This window comes from Lactuca sativa, chromosome 4 (assembly GCF_002870075.4).
Source record: "Lactuca sativa cultivar Salinas chromosome 4, Lsat_Salinas_v11, whole genome shotgun sequence".
NCBI lineage: Eukaryota > Viridiplantae > Streptophyta > Magnoliopsida > Asterales > Asteraceae > Lactuca > Lactuca sativa.
This window is the reverse complement of record NC_056626.2, coordinates 101,205,510-101,223,795: the sequence shown is the minus strand read 5'-3', so window position 1 is coordinate 101,223,795 and position 18,286 is coordinate 101,205,510. Positions and strand designations below refer to the sequence as shown.

Sequence of the window (18,286 nt, the reverse complement as noted above, 5' to 3'; positions counted from 1 at the left end):
GATCCAATCACGTAGTCTTCAAAGTGATGCGCCCATACTTCATAGTCATGGGTGTATAAGATTGGAATCTTTGTCGTCGAACCGATGCTGTTGGAAATATTAATAGGGTTTGATTGCGTCGTGTCCATTATGATCGTAAAAACCTGTTCAAAGATTAGACTTGTAATAAAGCAGATTAGGGCAAAACAATAAATATCAAGATATGTCAATAATGAGATGACGGCTCAATAAATATCGACAGTTGCGGAAAAACCCTAATGGAAATCTTTTTCACAGAAAAGATGTGTATTGATTACACAGCCTCCTGCTCTGATACCAATTGATGAGATTAAAAACCTTTAATCAATGAAGATCGATTAGATCTTGAACAAGTATATAAATATAAAACAGTAAGAACGCAATAGAAAAGAACAAGACAAGATAGAATAAAACGAGTCGAATGATTAAACAAAATCCTCAGAAGAGCTCGATTAAGAACATCAACTGTAGAGGATTAGAAGGTTACAAGAACGATTAAAGAAACCTGCAATCTATCGTTAAGCTCCAGAGTAATTGCTAAAATCTTTTCAATCGTTATTAACTCTTAACCTAATATGCATGCAAGCATTAACTTATATACAAAACAAAAAAGGTTCACGGTTGGACAGGCCCAAACCGGAGTGTACAAAACTAAACTATTGAGCCCAAAAGACGCAACATCAAAATAAACTTCAGCCCAACACCTTAGAACAAGAACATAGAAGCCTTAAACTCATGATTTAGGCCAACAAAACAATTAGAAATCAATTTTGGAAGGGAGTTTACGGCCAAGATGCTCCTTAGGCCGTAAACTCCAAGATTAAGTGCCAAAACCCCTTCAAACTCTTCCTAAGGCTTAGTCTTCACTTTAGGCAAATACCTTAAAGTGTTTAGGACCTAGAAAACTCATGAAAAGCTCAAGTGTTAAAGAGTTTACGGCCAAGAGTATTTCTTGGGCCGTAAACTCCTATTAAGGGGTCAAAGGACACCCTAGACACTTCCTTAGGCCAAGAGACTTTTAGGGCAAGTACCTAGATGAGTCTTGGACTAGTTAAAATTCTTAGAACCTCATGTGTGAGGGAGTTTACGGCCCAAAGAGTTCTATGGCCGTAAACTCCATAAAATGGTACATATTTGTGCTATGAACCCTCCTTAAGCCAAGTACTAAAGCCTAGACTTGTTCCTAGAAATGTTGGAGACTTGAAAGAACAATAAGAACCCTCCCAAGGGAGTTTACGGCCGTAAACTCCAAGGGAAAAGGGTCTTTGGGCCGTAAACTCCCCAAAGGAGTCAATATGGTGCCCAAACACTTGTATAGCCTTGAAACAATTCCCCTCTAAGGTTGTAGTAACTCTAAGCTTCATTTCATGACTTGGTTGAGAGTTTACGGCCAGGAGCTTACTCCCCTGGGCCGTAAACTCCAATGAATATGGTCTTTTGACCTTAAACTTCCATTAGGGGCATTGCACTTCTTTGTTGCAACCCATTAGCCTCCTAGCACTTGACCAAAAGTGTTGTCCTCGCGCTTAAATGTTTATACTAGTATAGTTAGTGATTAAATCACTAATTATTTATATACATATGTTTTCATATGTAATTAGGATCATTGTGTGTGTCTAAGTCTTCACTTGACACCAAGCACTTGTCCGATCCTTCCGTACGATAACAGCCCGTTCAATTCCAGTCACATACTGCAGGTGAGTTCATACCCCTTAACTAATGTTTTAAACTATTTTAAATGTTTTATGGGGGGGATACAAGTAGAATCATGCTACTTATTATGTCAATCACATGTGATTAGTAAGTAGGATTATATTACTTATTACATCAATCGCATGTGATTAATATACAGCATTCAAAAGATTTGGCTACTCATTGGCCGTTTTACCAAACAGTTTCCTTCAAATGATTTTTATAAACATTTTATATGTTTCAAACTACTTATTACACTGTACTTCTTACTCTGTTTATCATACTTCAAACTTATTTACAACTGTGTTTTCAAACAAATGTTCCTTGTACTTATATTGTTTTATCAAAATTATGCCTTCAAATTGTTTTATAGATTGACATCAAGTCGACCTTTCCTTAAACTAATATTCATGTTTCAAATGTTTTACCAAACTTATTTATGCTTTTATATTATAAATTGCATGCCTCTATATGTATAGTTATATAAGAAATGTTTAAAAGACTTAGGAAGGCTATCCACCCTATTTCCTTTTCGCGACTTGAGATGTGGTCTGGTGGGATATCGGATACTCGTCCGAAGGTCGTTTAAATATTAGTTATATATCATGTGTACATATAAAGTCATAAAAGGTCCTTCCAGTTCATCCTATGCCCTTGGGTAGCAAGGGTATACATCCACGTCCATACGTACCATTTAGATTACTAGTAAGCTACCATATGGGTAGTTCAAGAAGATACTAGAACCATTACTAGAACGTGATATCATAAAATGAGTCAGTTCATTCATGAGTCAATACTTTCTAGAACATTACTGTACATTACATATACAACTATACTAGAACGTTTACATTACTATACTTGCTAGATAGAGAGAACACACATTACAGCTAGCACACATAGAACATTACATTTCATTACATTACTATACTTGCTAGGTAGAGATCACGTACCCTACAGATAGAACAGTTCATTACATTACATATACGAGAAGACGTTATTTACTGTGATTTAAATCGAAGCATGACTTAAAACCTCATGACTTGAGTTGCGGCCAAAGTCTCTTGGAGGGGGAGCGTGAGTTTGCATATAGATCTATGCTGGATTGACAATCCTACACCTTGCTGCTAGCTACAACCGGACCTGTAGGTCTGCGGGCCAAACGTCATTCCGTTATTACGACCATTCGTATGTCGTTGTTACAGTCGATAGTATGGTGCAATTTATCACAAAATGCCTTAGCCTAAAATCCGGTTCAAGATAGTTAGTACGGTAGTAGTCCTTATAGAGCTACGTTGTAGTACTACGTTAATTTTTCCATTACATATTTTTAGTGATAACCTCACTTAAACATAAATGTACAAACTATATTTTTGGATAATGATAGTTATACTTTGGAAAATACATACTCTTACAAGAGCCGCACACACACACACACAGAACATATAGGTCTTGGTAGAAGACACCTTCTTATACTAGAAGGAATCATAGGGATTCTAGAGTTTTTCAAACATTTACAAATACTTACAAATTCTTACAATACATAGACTTACAAATACTTATAATTCTTATACACTTACAAATTCTTGAATTACAAAGACTTACAAATTCTTACATACAAATTAAGACACTAAATACTTATGATCTCACCAGCTTTAAAGTTGATACTCGCTTTCAAAATTACTTGTATCCTCAGGTCATCATAGACAGGTAACAATGCAAGGAGAAAGGAAGATGGAGCTTATTCAAGACTTATCTTTCATTTTGATTTATGTTTTAGTGTTTATCAAAATTTAACAGAATACAATTGTATAATAATTATTTTATTAATGCAATGGATGATGTTGTTGCTTGTTTACTACTTTACATTGTTGTTGATATTATACATGACGTCCTCTGCCCCAGAACGTTTCTGCCGTTCTTGGTTTTGGGGTGTGACAGTAGCAGGAAGAGTTGAAGCGGGTTTATGACTTGGGATTCGTGTGTGGAGTTGCCTGGATTCAGGGTATACGCTAATTTGTTTGCAGTTGGATTAAATAATCTCAGAGGGGCTGACTTGACCATGTTGTGCAGCTCCCGTCTGAGTCTAATTGTTGCAGGGATGAGTCTCCTACTCAAAGGATTATTTGAGCCACATGTCAAGTTGAGCAATTTGCAGTCGCGTTTGATCAGTAACCTTATTCTTTTGGAAGCCTCAAGGTATTACGGGTGGAAGGTATTCTATTTAGGCGGGTTTTCTTATGAAATAAGTTTGATGATGGTTCAGTGTGGGCAGTTGTCGAGAACCTAGGTCAGTTTGAAGTTTCGAGTTCGAAAGAATAGAGAGGTTTTTATGCAGGAAGGCTTAAGGTTCGTTCCTTTTCAGGTGGGTAAGTTCTTTTAGGATTGGTATCAGGATACCTTGGGAAGGCTGTATTTAGTCCAGATTGTGGAGGTATGGAACAGATTGTTGGATGTGCTGGCAAGGTACGAACGAATTTCGAGGACAAAATCTAATTCAAGTGGGGGAGAGTTGTAACACCCTGTTCCGAATCGGCTCCTAGTCTGGCGCTGTGGCCTGAATATCGGTCATCATAAGGAGTAGGGCTTTTGAAAAGGTAGGTTCTAGGCCCATTTGGGTGCAGGTGATGTATTGGAAGTGATCCAAGTGTTCGATTCGTGTTTTGGAGCCTAGGGGTATTTCGGTAAAGTGTCAGTTGGGCTTTTGTGAAAAATGGATTTTTGTTCGGAAGGTTGTAATAAAGGTATGAGTTGATAGAAGTATATGGCTTCTTGTTACCTTTCCGTGGATATAAGGATCTTCAGAAACGGGTTTATAAGGAAGAAGTTATGGCCTTCGAAAGTTTCGTGGTTTTTAGGCTTAGCCGAGTACGCGGGGCGTACTAGTGAAGAAGGTAGTACGCTGGGCGTACCTTGGAGTACGATAGGCGTACTGACCAGGATGGTCGCGAAGGTTCCCAGGAGTACGCTAGGTGTACCATATGTACGTTGGGCGTACTCCAGTCAGATTAGAACCCTATTTTAGGGTCTTGGACCCTATTTAAGCTCCTTATCTCATATCCTAACCCTAATATCTTCAGCCTCCATCCCTCTAAACCCGATAAATTGTCCTCAATCACTCATGGTGGCATTTTGAGCTTACGAAATCCATTTTTGGAGTGTTTGGTCTATTTTCAAAAAGGTGGAGCTTGGTGCAAAGATGGGGATCTGGCTTCTGGCACTCATTTTCATCTTGATGAAGGTATAAAGCTTTGAACTTGATCATTGATATCTTAGATCTCTCACCAGTAAGTTTTAGTTCATTTTGGTCCCAAAGATGAGATCTAGTGGTCTTGATTTCATTCCAGGAGCTTTAAGTTGCCCCTTTTAGTGTTTTTGAGGTTCAAGGTCCATACAGTTGGTACCTTTAGAGTTTAAGACCATCCATGTTGAAGTTTGAGTCATTTCCATGGAAGTAGAACGTTATACTTTGAGATTTGGTCTTTTGGGGGCATGCAAAGTCACCAAGTTATTGACTTTATGGGTTTAGACATCTTTTGGGACTTAGATCTGTGGCTTGGACTTATGGCTTAAAGCATTAAGTGCTTAATGGAAAATGGAATTAATAGGGAAGTACGTTGGGCATACAAGCCAGTACGCGCAGCATACAAGCCATTAAGCGAGTAGGCGCAGCGTACGCCCTACTCACTCAGTCAGGTTAGACTTCATATTTTGGGCTTCGGGTTTTGGCCATTTCTTGGGCTAGGTAGTTGTGGACCTTCGTGGGCCATTTGGAAACAATGTTTTGGATTAAGGAAATTTATTGGTCTTGAGGAAAGCCCATTAGAAAGGTCTAGGCCAATTTGGAAAATTGAGCCATAGTTGGGCCTTGATGATTATGAGATATTGGGCCATTAGAATACCAAGAGTTTGGACTAGAATAGATGGATGGGCCTTAAGGTAAGACCATGTAGGGGTCTAGGCCCAATTTGGAAAGTTAGGCCACATGTTGGGCTTTGGCCCATTACTTGACTTTTGGGCCTTTGGAGGATGAGTTGGACCTTGGGCTTGGAACCCAATTATTAATCGAGTATTGTTTGATGTTGATAGTTTGGGAATCTGCCAACCAGCAGTTGGAGTTTTATCTGCAGGACTTCAGCAATGCCAAGTGAGTTTATCCTCACTATATCAACTGGGTCTAAGGCACCAATGCCGGCTCTTATCGGATTTGTATTCGGGTTTATTGCATGATATGCTTATTGATTTACATCCCGGTAGTTAGGATGGTGATATGCTTAGTGACTTGGTTAGGTCGGTATCCTAGTATATAGGATGATGCTATGTTAGTGACCTGGTTAGGTCGGTATCCTGGTATATAGGATGATGTTATGTTAGTGACCGGTTAGGTCTGTATCCTGGTAAATAGGATGTTGCTATGAGTAGTAATCTGTTAGATCGGTATGGCTGTTATATATTCTAGTGTATGATATTTATGTGCACATGTTTAATTGATTGGGGTTGAGTTGAGGCGGTCCTGCTTTGTGCTGAAGGCCAACATACCCGGCGAGCGGTCCGAATAGGTTGTAGGCCCTATGAGGCGGTCTAGTCATGCCGAAGGCTCGGGAGCGGTCCAGATAGGCTATAGGCCCTGCGAGGCGGTCCAGTCAGGTTGAAGGCTCATTATGCACGTTGTTCTGTATTTGTTGATATGATATTATTATGGTTATATGAGGTTGGTATTTTGAGGGTAACTCACTAAGCTTTCGGGCTGACAGTTTCAGTTTATTGTTTTAGGTTCAGCGGATGGCCGCGGGAAGGCGAAGGCGTGACCGTACACTTCCTCGATTGATGATTATGATTTCTGGGAACTCTGATGCTTAAACTATTTTGAAAACAAATTGTAATGACTAAATGGTTTTAAATGATTTAAAAAGTTTTAATTTGACTCAAATTTTATGGATGTTACAGTGTGTTGGTTTTAGTGGGTGATGGGTGGGGTGGTGGTGTGTGGTAGAGATAGGTAGTGGTGATGGGTGGTGGTCGGTGATGGTTGGTGGCTGGTGGTGACGATTGTAGATGGTGGTCTTCGTGGTTGGGGTGGGGGTTGCGGGTGGTGGTGATGTGTGGTGGAAGCGAGTGGTGGGTAGGTGTTGGTGGTGGTGGTGGAGGTGGGTGGTGGTTGGTGGGGTGGTAGGTGGGGTGATGGTGGCGGGTGGTGGTGATGGGTAGTGGTGGTCGGTGGTGATGAGTGGTAGGGGTGGTAGGTGGTGTGGTTCTGATGAGTAGTGGTTGTGGTGGGTGGGGGTTGGTGATTGTGGCAGGTAGTGATCATAATAGTGGGTGGTGGTTGTGGAGGTAGATGGGGTTGGTGGTGGCAGGTGGTGGAGATGGGTGATGGTGTTGGTGGCGGGTGGTCGTGGTCGTGGATGGTGGGCGTGGTTCGCAGTGGTGGTGATGGTGTTGGGTGGTTGTTTTCGTGGGTGGTGGGTGGGGTGGTTGTGATTGGTGGTGGAGGTGGTGGAGGTGACGAGTGATGGTGGAGGTGTTGTTTAGATGGTGACTGGTGTTGGTTAGTGGTTTTTTTAATTTTTTTTACTTATTTATTTAATTTATATTAATGTTATTTGAAGATTTTAATTTTAAAAAATATGTAGTTCAAATGTATTCTTAAATGTTCTCGATTGAACGCTTCTGATCTCTCTCTCTCTCTCTCTCTATATATATATATATATATATATATATATATATATATATATATATATATATATATATATATATATATATATATATATATATATATATCAACACTGCCACGACCGATCTTCTCGGAATTGGCTCTATCTGCTGCAAATCGAGCCCTTTTTCTTTCTAGTTGTATTTTTTTCGGACACCTATGTCATCGACTACACTGTTAGCTCTCTCTTTTCTATTACAATGGAATCACTTATGGTTGTCGTTTGTTCTCTGACTAGCAATCGATGTTAGCCGTTATCAGCAGAGTTCTATCACTACCATTGTCTTCATCTATGTTTTTTTTTGTTTTATTCTATTGTTTTTTTTTTAGTTTAATCGTCTCTTCTCAGTTAAACGGCAAGGGTATAATAGTGCTTTAGGTTTGATTACCCATTAGTGTTTAGGTTAAGCCAAAATTCGATTTTGTATTTCTATTTATATAAATTGAGTCCTTAGAACGATATCAAAGCATTCTATAATATAACATTGCTTTGAATGAAATTTTGGCTTTTTCATTGATGTGAAATGTTCCATTTATGATCTATGATTTATTCTAAACTAATATGCCAATTTAGCTCTGTTATAAACGTTGTTGGGACTTGGGAGCCTTTTCCTATTCCAATAATTGATCCAACTTTAATTTAAAGTGAAAGTTAATTAACTAAATTTTCACTCACAAAAATCTTGGGGTGATGGGACTACGTGGGCGAGTTTACCACACACATTTAACACAAATAATAAACAGAATCTCTTTTGGTAATTGTCATTATTCTAAAAGATTAAAAAAGAACATTAATTTGGCGTATATTTTACCAAAAACATGTCTTTACGACACAAATAAATATTCTTCTACAACAACCGAGCACACGAGCACACAAAGTCTATACTAATAAATAAAACTCATTTTCTGCCACATGTCATGTCGTCATTGATTTGGACACATGACATTTTAATAGATTTTTAGAATTTATTTATTTCCACATGTAATTTTCTGATTTGTTCACATATCATAATTTATTTCGGTTATAATATTGAGAGAAATAAATGTTTCCTTGAAAAAGAATTGATATATTTATAATGTAATAAATGTCATAATTAATGAGAGCTCTAAAATTGATATTGATATTAAATTTAATGTTTAAATATTGATATTAAATTTTTATTTTTAATAAACCCGTGTATTACACGGGTCTTACACCTAGTATTCGTATAGAATAGAGTGTCTCGATATGCCAATTAATGGGATAATGACTTGAAAAGGTAACGGACTTTCGATTTTGTTTGCATTTTGCCATTAAACTTTTTTTCGTTATTTATTTATCACTGAACTATTAAAATTGTTTACATTTTACCATTACCATCGGTCATAAGGGTAAAATATGAACAGTTTTAATAGTTTAGTGGCAAATAAAGAATGAAAAAAAGTTTATTGACTTAATGTGACAAAATTAAAAGTTCGTTGTAAAAAAAGTTTAATGTCTAAATGTGAATAAACTTCGTCTTGTATTATGTTTTAGTAAATTATTTATTTTTGTTAAATTCTAGCAACATTTGTTGATGAAGAAATTTATGAAATAAAAAAAAAAAATAAATAAAAAAAAAAAAAAACCCCGAAAAATATATTAAATAAAAAAACCAAAACAGAAATAAAAAACCAATGGTTTGGTATTTTCCAAAATAAAAAATCAAAATTTCCAATCTGATTTTGGTTTCACAAAAAAATGAACCATTCTCACCCATAGTGCCGTTTTAATTGTTGAATATATAGCTATTTTTTTTTCTTTAAAAAAAATATTTTTGTAAATGTAATATGGATGTGGTGGTTTGGACGCAACATTTCATAAAAGATGTGAACGATTTTACTTAACTCTATATGACTAGTTAAAGAATCATAAATTTCAATAATTATTCAAAAAAATTAAGTAAATACAATCTCAAATATAAATCAATTGGCCGAGTAAATTAAAAATATCTAAATTCTAAACAACTTCACTTTCATTTTCGATATCTTTTTTAATAGTAAATATACTAATATGATGTATGTCATTACATGGATTATAACAACCGGTGGCGGAGACAATAGGGGGACATGTGGGTGTTGAGCCCTTCCTTAAGTCTCTTAATTTATGTATTGCATCTTGTTCAGCTCATATGAGATCACTAAACCCCAAAAGCTCCTCGTTATTTTTCTAAGTTTTAATTGCTACACATTTTTTTCTTTTAAGTAGCTAGTTATATAACAATAACACCGATATAATCTCTAAAATTTTGAAACAAGTAAACTTCATTTGAAACTAATTAACTTTTTAAACAAAACAAAAAAAATAAGTTTTATATTATTTTATATCTTCATAACTTAATCCTATAAAATTTAAAACCCTAAATAATTACCAGGCATAGGTTATGCCTATCATAGCCGTTGCTTACTATCTGTATATCAATAAATCAGTTCTTTTCAAGTTTGTTGTAAATTTTTGATACTTTCGCTTTTGTTTGCATATAAATAAAAAGGAAGAAATAAAATTTTCTTCTTTTACGACATAGAAGAAGAGATCAATATCTCTTACTTTAAATTGTTTCAACCTTTTTTGCTTTAGTAAAACTGTTGGCTTATGGTTAAGGAGAAAAAATCAAGAAGCTATTGTTTGTGATTCTCATTAGAAACAAAAGGTAACCTCCTAGCACTACTTTACTTTTATCGTTATCATTTTACTTGTATTGGTTTTGTTTCTTTACTGTGTTGAATAATTATTTATCATTTGTAAAATAAATCTTATGATTTAATAAGTTGAGATAAGTCTCAAGAAACAATTTCAAGTTGCAAAACAATCAAATCTTATGTTTTTATTTTTATTTTGTTTTTTAGCTAATAATTTCCAAAAATAATTAGTTGTTTGACAAAACTTATTTTTCAATTGTTGTTTTGGTTTGTTAAACATGTAAGCTTTTTCAAGATCATGATGAGCTACTAGCATACTAGATTGTTTTCGAAGAATATACCATACATCTAATATATCTTATTACCAAGAACCAATCTAGAAAAGAAGAGAGAACATTGGGTATTTCTTTGGGATTATTTTGAAGTTTTAGTTTCGACCTCTAGTTTTTGTGCTTGTATACCGCCTTGGATTATAATATAGGCCTCCCTTATTTCAAAATATCGGCTCTGCCCCTTATAACAATATATATAATGTATCAATTTATATATGTATATGTATTCATTTATAAACAACGTATATGGTTTAATGTATGTCAATTTATGTGTTGCATAATTTTATAACACAAAATTCATACATATAATATTAGGATAATTTTTATACATATAATATTGCATAGTATTATAACATAAAACTTATACATATAATATTGGTTTTGTGTTTCGTTTTTTTATACCTTTTTCAAGGTTTTTTTTTGTATTTCACACATTTTTTTCATCAACAAATGTTGTTAAAATTTAACAAAAATACATAATTTGCTAAACCATAATTCAAGAGGAAAGTTTGTTCACATTTAGTCATTAAACTTTTTTGACAAGGAAACGAACTTTCAATTTTATTCATATTTAGTCACTAAACTTTTTTCACTATCTATTTACCACTGAACTATTGAAACTGTTCACATTTTACCCCTTATGACCGGTTGTTACCGGTCATAAGGGGTAAAATGTGAACAGTTTCAATAGTTCAGTAGGAAATAGATAGTGAAAAAAAGTTCATTCCCTTTCAAGTCATTATCCTGCCAAAATAATATCTAAAGGGTAATTTAATTATAGTTCGAAGTAGAGAAAAATTAACTAAATCTCAAATTATTAGATTGTTTAATTATAACTTTTGTTTAAACACTACATATGTGAACGCACATTACAAGAGATGACTTCACTTAGGGTTGGAACCCTACATGTCTCCAGAAAAGCAAAAAGACACTAGATGATGGTTTCTTTCTTTAATTATACGAATTCCCTTTCTTTTTATCTATCTCACGGGCGCTTGCTTATATCGCCTTATCTTTTTAATTAATCATAGAATTTGTGCTTCAGTTTATTCAGTATCCCCCCTATAATCCGTCCATCGCCATGGCTGATGATGCAAGGAAACTCAACAAGGAGCTCTACGATGCTCTAATGAAAGGAGATACAGACAAGGCGATCCGTTTGTGTGAAGGGATTCCTAAGGGTCCATTACACGCCTTGACAATTCACCACGACACTGTCCTGCATATGGCTACGTACTCCAAACAAAGTTACCTCGTCATGGAACTACTTAACATGGTGAGGGAGGTTTATTATCACAAGCTAACATGTCAAAACGACGTGGGAAACACAGTGCTCCATGAGGCAGCAACTTCGGATAGAATAGTCCCTGCTGCCATGGAAATGTTGAGGAGAGCACCGACGCTTCTCTCCATGCCCAATAGGCGTGGAGAGACCCCAATCTTTCGTGCTGCAAGATATGGGAAAAATAGAATGTATGATTTTCTTGATGCTGAGATGCATAAAACAATTCAGAGTGATGCAGATTTGAGGAGTTTTCATTTTAGAGATGATAAGACCTCCATACTTCATATTTCCATCCTCACTGAACACTATGGTAAGTTTCATGATCTTTTAGGAATTATGTGGTCATGATACGTTAACACGATTTATCGTCATTAGAAGGATTAATCCGTTTCTGACACCAAAGAAGAGTTTGTTGCAAAATGGGGGCTGATTTCCATTTATCTTGTAAAAATGGGGTCATTTCTATTTTTTTTTTTTTTTTTTTTGTAAGAATGAGGTTGTGACCCCTCAACTTCCATATGCATTCTATCAAATGACATAAATGGCCCCTAAAACGTTATAAGTTTAGCCCTTTGATTTATATAACATGTTTTAATTGTGTCCTTTTTGTTGTTTTTTTAACTTTTATCAAATGTTTACATATAATTAATTTTATTAAAATTTTATTATTGAAATTCACGTATAACTAATACCATAAAAATCTCGTCGGTATCAATATTAAATATTACTAAGATTAAAATAACTATCAAATAAGTTTATAACTATTTTAAAGAATATAAAATTACTAGATTAATAAACGATCTTGGTTAGGATACTTGGGACAATTGATCTGTCATCATGATTTAATCGTTTGCTATTCTACCTTCTTGTTAGTTTTATTAAAGTTTTGTTGTTCAAAATAAATAAATAGAAAATTTCGTATCTGTTTTCTTTTAAATCAAAATATCATATTTTTCAACATAATATGTAAATATTCTATTTACCCTTTTTAGACTTTGAAAATATTAAATTTGCCAAAATCCTTAAATTCTCAATTTTACAAAAATCTTGATTTTATTTTTCAAAAACATCAAATTTGGAGTCTTAGTTGTTATCGTGGCCATCACCACAAGTGATTTCCATGCATTATAATGACTTGAGACAAGACGATGTCGGACAACGAGCATGGGCTAAGACCGATGTTTTAAAAACCGGTTTTTTAGTTGAATCGGTATAGTGACCGGTTCCCGGTTTAACCGGTTCGACTGCCAAGTGAACCGGTTTCTATATTTTTCATGTTTTTTTCTATTTTCCTACACATACATAAATATATAAATTATGAATTTGATGTTTACAAGTTCAAACATTAAAAATATACATAAAAATACGTTGTAGATGAATCAAAATACATTAAAATAACACATAACCATAAGTTTTAGTGTTTTACATCAATCGATATACGCTAAAAAAAATATATAATACCGAAACGAAATATAGTTTCAGATGAATACAACCACATCAAAAAACTTTATAACATTTAACATATGTTTTTATTTAGAGAAAACTAAATATATTTGAAAAAAAAAATACTAAAGTTTATTATGTAAATAATTATTTTTCATGTGTTTTTATTCGGATTAACCGGTTCAACCGGTTTATTTTGACCGGTTCAACCGGGTTTTTCTAAAAACCGGCCGGTTCAATCCGGTTTAAAAATCAATATAAAACCGGTGATAGTTGAACCACTCCCTCACCCGGTTTCCGGTCCAACCGGTTCGACCGGCCGGTTCAAACCGGTTTTTAAAAGATTGGCTAAGACAGTAGACGGAGAATAGGGGTTGAGATGACGATAACATTCATGGTGATGGAGGACAACTAGAACATGTTGAGATGGTGGATAAGACTAATATTTATGGAGAAGGATCATGTTTCTATAACATCATGTTTGTATTATGAAGGTTGAAATTGATTCCAGTTATTTATATAAGAGGTGAAATATGTCATTTGAATTTTCTTCTAATTATAATAACTTTAAAATATTAAAAAAAATGTTATAAAGTGTTTAAAAATGGTAAAGATTAGGATTTGAGCACATATTATATTTTAAAACTTTATGAAAAATAAATATGAAATTTTATTAGGTTATTATGATATTTTGATGTTTAAAAGAATATATAAGAAAGTCTTCCATAAAAAAATACATAGTTTACGTCGTACTGAATGAGACTATTGTTTATATTTTTTTCATTTAAGTAAATGAATGAAAAATCATATGTGCATATATTTTTTTTAAATAAATAAACATTGTCAAAGAGTATGCCAACGGTTCACTTAACGTTTAATTCAATTACAATTCTAAATATTGGTATTAACTTGAAATTATCAATTTGAGATTTTTTTAATGGTATTATTTGTTAAAAACAAACATAAAGTCTAATAATATTTAATTAAAGAAGTATATGTAAAAAAATTATTGAAACATAAATAATAACTAAATACAACAAATATTTAATTATAACATATTATATAAATTGAGGGGTTGAAACATTCAAGGGACCATTTATGTCAATTGCTGGAAAAACAATGTAAGTTGTGGGGCCACAGCCCTATTTTTACAAGGCAAGTAAAAATAACCCCATTTTTACAAAAGAAATGCGAAACAGACCCCATTTTACAAACCAACACGAAAAAAAAAACCCACGAGAGAAAGGGTTTTGCTAATTTTTGGGTTTAGTGTAATGCAACCACTATCCTCCTAACTTTATAATAATCAATAATGTGACCATGAAATACAGATTTGGCTTTAAAAATTGCTGCAAAGTATAGATACCTGATCGACGAAAGAGATGGGGATGGGATGACTGCACTTCAACTTCTTGCATGTAATCCATCGGCTTTTCATGGTGGGGAGGAAGTGGGTGGCTCTCTGATCAAGAAATTCATATATGCTCGTATGAAACCATGCATTAGCCAATTCTCAACATAAGTTTATAACCTTTTCTTGTTGAACAAAGTTGATTTATGCATAAAAATTACTTCCTTTGGTTGTTTATGACATATTTCAGATTTTGGTTCTCACTCTGACATTCATGGAAACTTGTCCATTTGCAGGCATCAAAACTGGAGGTACTGTTACAGAAAAAGGTAAAACGCCCATAACATATATATGTTGGTTGCACTTTCCAGAGTGAAGCCTATTGGTATTCCATATATGGAGCCATTTTTATACATATGACATGGACCAATGAGGTGTTAACACGTGTTTTGTCGGTAGTGGTAACAGGGTGGACGGTGCCTCTATGGGAACAACTTAGGGACCAGAAGCATAGATATGATTCGGTGATTGAACTTGCAAGGTTCTTGATCGAAAGAGACACAACATGGGAAGCGACTGAATCAGCATTAGACAAAAGCAAACCAAAAACACACAGATATGGGAGGACGACCTCAATGGGTCCCCAAGATCAAGGACAAATATCAACAACTGGCCAAGAAACTACAACTGTCGATATTGCTGAAACCCCGTTATTTTTGGCAACGAAATCAGGTTGTACGGAGATTGTTAGGGGAATTCTTGAGATGTACCCTCAAGCAGTAGAGCATGTTGATGATGAAGGGCGTAACATCTTGCATGTAGCTATCAAGTATCGACAAATTCAAATATTTGATATTGTTGAAAAAATGGAAACACCGATGACAAGACTTATACGAAAGATCGACAACAACGGGAACTCCATACTACATATGGTTGGTATAAAGGCAACCGAAGCAGGTCATGAAGACATGAGAAGTCCTGCTTTAATTTTGCAAGAAGATTTGCTTCTCTTTGAGGTAAATTAATTCACTTTTTTTGAGGTTGCAAAATGTATTCTTTATCAATGGAACTTATAATTCTTATGTAAAATGTAACTCTTCATGCAGCGTGTAAAGAAAATATCGGCAACCCATTTCACAAAGCACTACAATGCCCAAGGAGTGACTGCGGAAAAGCTATTTGCCATCAATAATGCTCAGCATCGTATGGACGCCAAAGAATGGATGAAGGGAACTGCGGAGAACTGCTCCATTGTAGCTGTGCTAATTGCAACAGTTGCATTTGCTGCAGCTTACACTGTTCCAGGAGGACCGAATCAAGAAACTGGATATCCAATTCTTGAAAACCAACCTTTTTTCTTCTTATTTACAATGACCGATGTGCTTTCTTTAGCATTTGCTCTAACATCGGTGATCCTATTCCTCAACATTCTAACTTCATCATTTAGATTGAAAGATTTTCGGCAGTCTCTTCCTCAAAAACTAATGATGGGTGTTACTTTGTTGATCTTATCCGTCTCAATGATGATGGTGGCATTTGCAGCGACTGTCATTCTTCTAATACGTAACAAGGAGAAATGGACACGAGTTGCTCTATATTCGGTGGCATTCTTTCCGGTCCTCATCTTTGCTTTTTCGTACTTACCGCTTTATGTTTCGCTCGTGAAAACCTTCTCATACACGTTAAAAAAAATTCGACATGTTGTTCCACGTTGTGATTCCTCCGATCCTAGCAAAACAGATGGTGCAGTTATCCCCAATTCAGTTAGTAATTCCACATACCCGATCCAATCCATAACACCCGATACCAACCGTTTTGTTGTTTGATAGTTTTCTGTTTGGCAGTTACGTTCAGCTTTCCCACGGAAATAACCGTCAAAATTTGAGATGCGGATCAACGACAGAAATTGTCTTACATTCTCATGGAATTTATTGTTCTCATCTTTTATATATATATATATATATATATATATATATATATATATATATATATATATATATATATATATATATATATATATATATATATATATATATATATAATGTTGGTGTAAGATTGCTTTGTGTTTCATTTATAGAACCTATCTTCTTTCCTCTTCATATGCTTAAATATTACTTTGTTGGGAAAATGATTTATAAACTCAACCAAGTTTCTAAATTATTCATAAATTATCTTTTGTCTGTTCAAGAAAACTTAATGAACTTAACATTTTGTCTAAAAAAAACTCAACTAACTTACATTTTTGTTCAATTCTCATTATGTTCAATCGGCTAATTAAAGTCAACAAATGACATTGCTTATGACGTGTAATTAAATTTTGGGAAAATAACTTGTAAGACCAATAAAGTTTCAAAATCGTTCAAAAAACTCTAATCTTGTTTTGTTTGTTCAAAAAAACCAACGAACTTACATTTTTTTTTTCAATTCTCATTAGTGGCAACCAGATTCATTAGGTATACCATTAGTTGGAAAATGACATGACATTATATTTAATAACATGAAATAAATAGATTAGAATTATCGATTTACAGCTTGGAGAAAATCAAAACGAACAATGTTTGTGTTCAATCTCTTGTAATGTCTACTTCTTCTTCTTCCTCTCAATCGTTGATGTCCAACTCAAGACTTACAAAGAAGATATTTGATGATGCAAACCCTTGTGGATGTGGACGCCCTTCTCGGGTTTGGACATCTAGAACGGAGGACCATCCAGAGAAAATGTTTAAGGTTTATTTGAACAAATGGGTAAGTGTAATTGAAAGCTTTATCATGTCCATCTTCTATCTGTTAGTTTGGTTCCTTCAAAAACAAGAACTTAATAAGATAAACATGATAAAGTTGTCAACTACTTTTACCCGTCTGTTCAAAAAAGTCCTAGATCCTCTGTTCTAGGTGTCCAAATCCAAGAAGGGCGTCCACATCCACAAGGGTTTGCATCATCAAATATATTTTTTTGTAGATCTTGAGTTGGACGTCAATGATTGAGAGGAAGAAGAAAAAGTAGTCATTACAAGAGATCGGACATGTACAGACGTCGTTCATTTTTCTCTTCTCCAAGCCCAAATCGATATATAAAGGGCAATTCTAATCTGTTTATTCCATGTCATTAAATCTAATGTCATTTCATTTGCCAACTAATTATATACCTAACGAATCTAGCTGCCGCTAATGAGAATTGAACAAAAGCGTAAGTTCATTCGGTTTTTTTGAACAAACAAAACATGATTGAAGTTTTTTGAACGGTATCGAAACTTCGTTGGTCTTACAAGTCATATTTCCGATATTTAATTTCATATCGTAAGTTATGTCATTCGTTAACTTTCATTAGTCGGTTGACCCTAATGAGAATTGAACAAAAGTGTAAGTTAGTTGGCTTTTTTTAGACAAAAGGTTAAGTTTGTTGGGTTTTCTTGAACAAACAAAACTTAATTTGGGTTTTTTGAATAGTTTGGAAATTGCATTGGGCTTATCAACAACTATCTACCTAATAATCATAGTTACTTGATTTTTACTATATTAATATACTCTATTACTTTCTGCTACTCATTTTTACTTTATTGATATTATGATAAATTTATTATTGACTTTGTTATCATTTTGTATAGTAATTTTTATTTTACATGTATAAATTAAGAATACATATCTCAATAACCGTAGATGATGCATAGTTTTGTTCACATAGTTTTTTTTTCGAACGGAAACTTTACTCAAAACACCTAGGTCTAGCAAGAAACTAGTCAGGAAAAAGAAGAAAATTTACATAATAGCAAGATTCGAATTTTGCATCCACCCTACCT

The 18,286-nt window shown here is 34.4% G+C and overlaps 2 protein-coding genes across 3 annotated transcripts; both read left to right on the top strand.

The window, feature by feature from the left end:
- The first annotated feature begins 6,762 nt into the window (after positions 1-6,762).
- Positions 6,763-7,220, top strand: LOC128133481 (uncharacterized). The gene is made up of 2 exons (XM_052770942.1): positions 6,763-6,876; positions 7,008-7,220. Exons 1-2 carry the CDS (start codon positions 6,763-6,765, stop codon positions 7,218-7,220), a joined length of 327 nt encoding a protein of 108 aa, XP_052626902.1.
- A 4,164-nt stretch (positions 7,221-11,384) lies between these two features.
- Positions 11,385-16,425, top strand: LOC111907876 (protein ACCELERATED CELL DEATH 6). Of its 2 annotated transcripts, none has more exons than XM_042901104.2 (5): positions 11,385-12,005; positions 14,470-14,625; positions 14,786-14,818; positions 14,958-15,505; positions 15,596-16,425. In XM_042901104.2, exons 1-5 carry the CDS (start codon positions 11,492-11,494, stop codon positions 16,313-16,315), a joined length of 1,971 nt encoding a protein of 656 aa, XP_042757038.1. In that variant the 5' UTR covers positions 11,385-11,491; the 3' UTR covers positions 16,316-16,425. The 2 variants fall into 2 exon arrangements, with proteins under 2 accessions (XP_042757038.1, XP_023759460.1); XM_023903692.3 differs by having other exon boundaries at positions 11,386-12,005; positions 14,949-15,505.
- Positions 16,426-18,286: the final 1,861 nt, after the last annotated feature.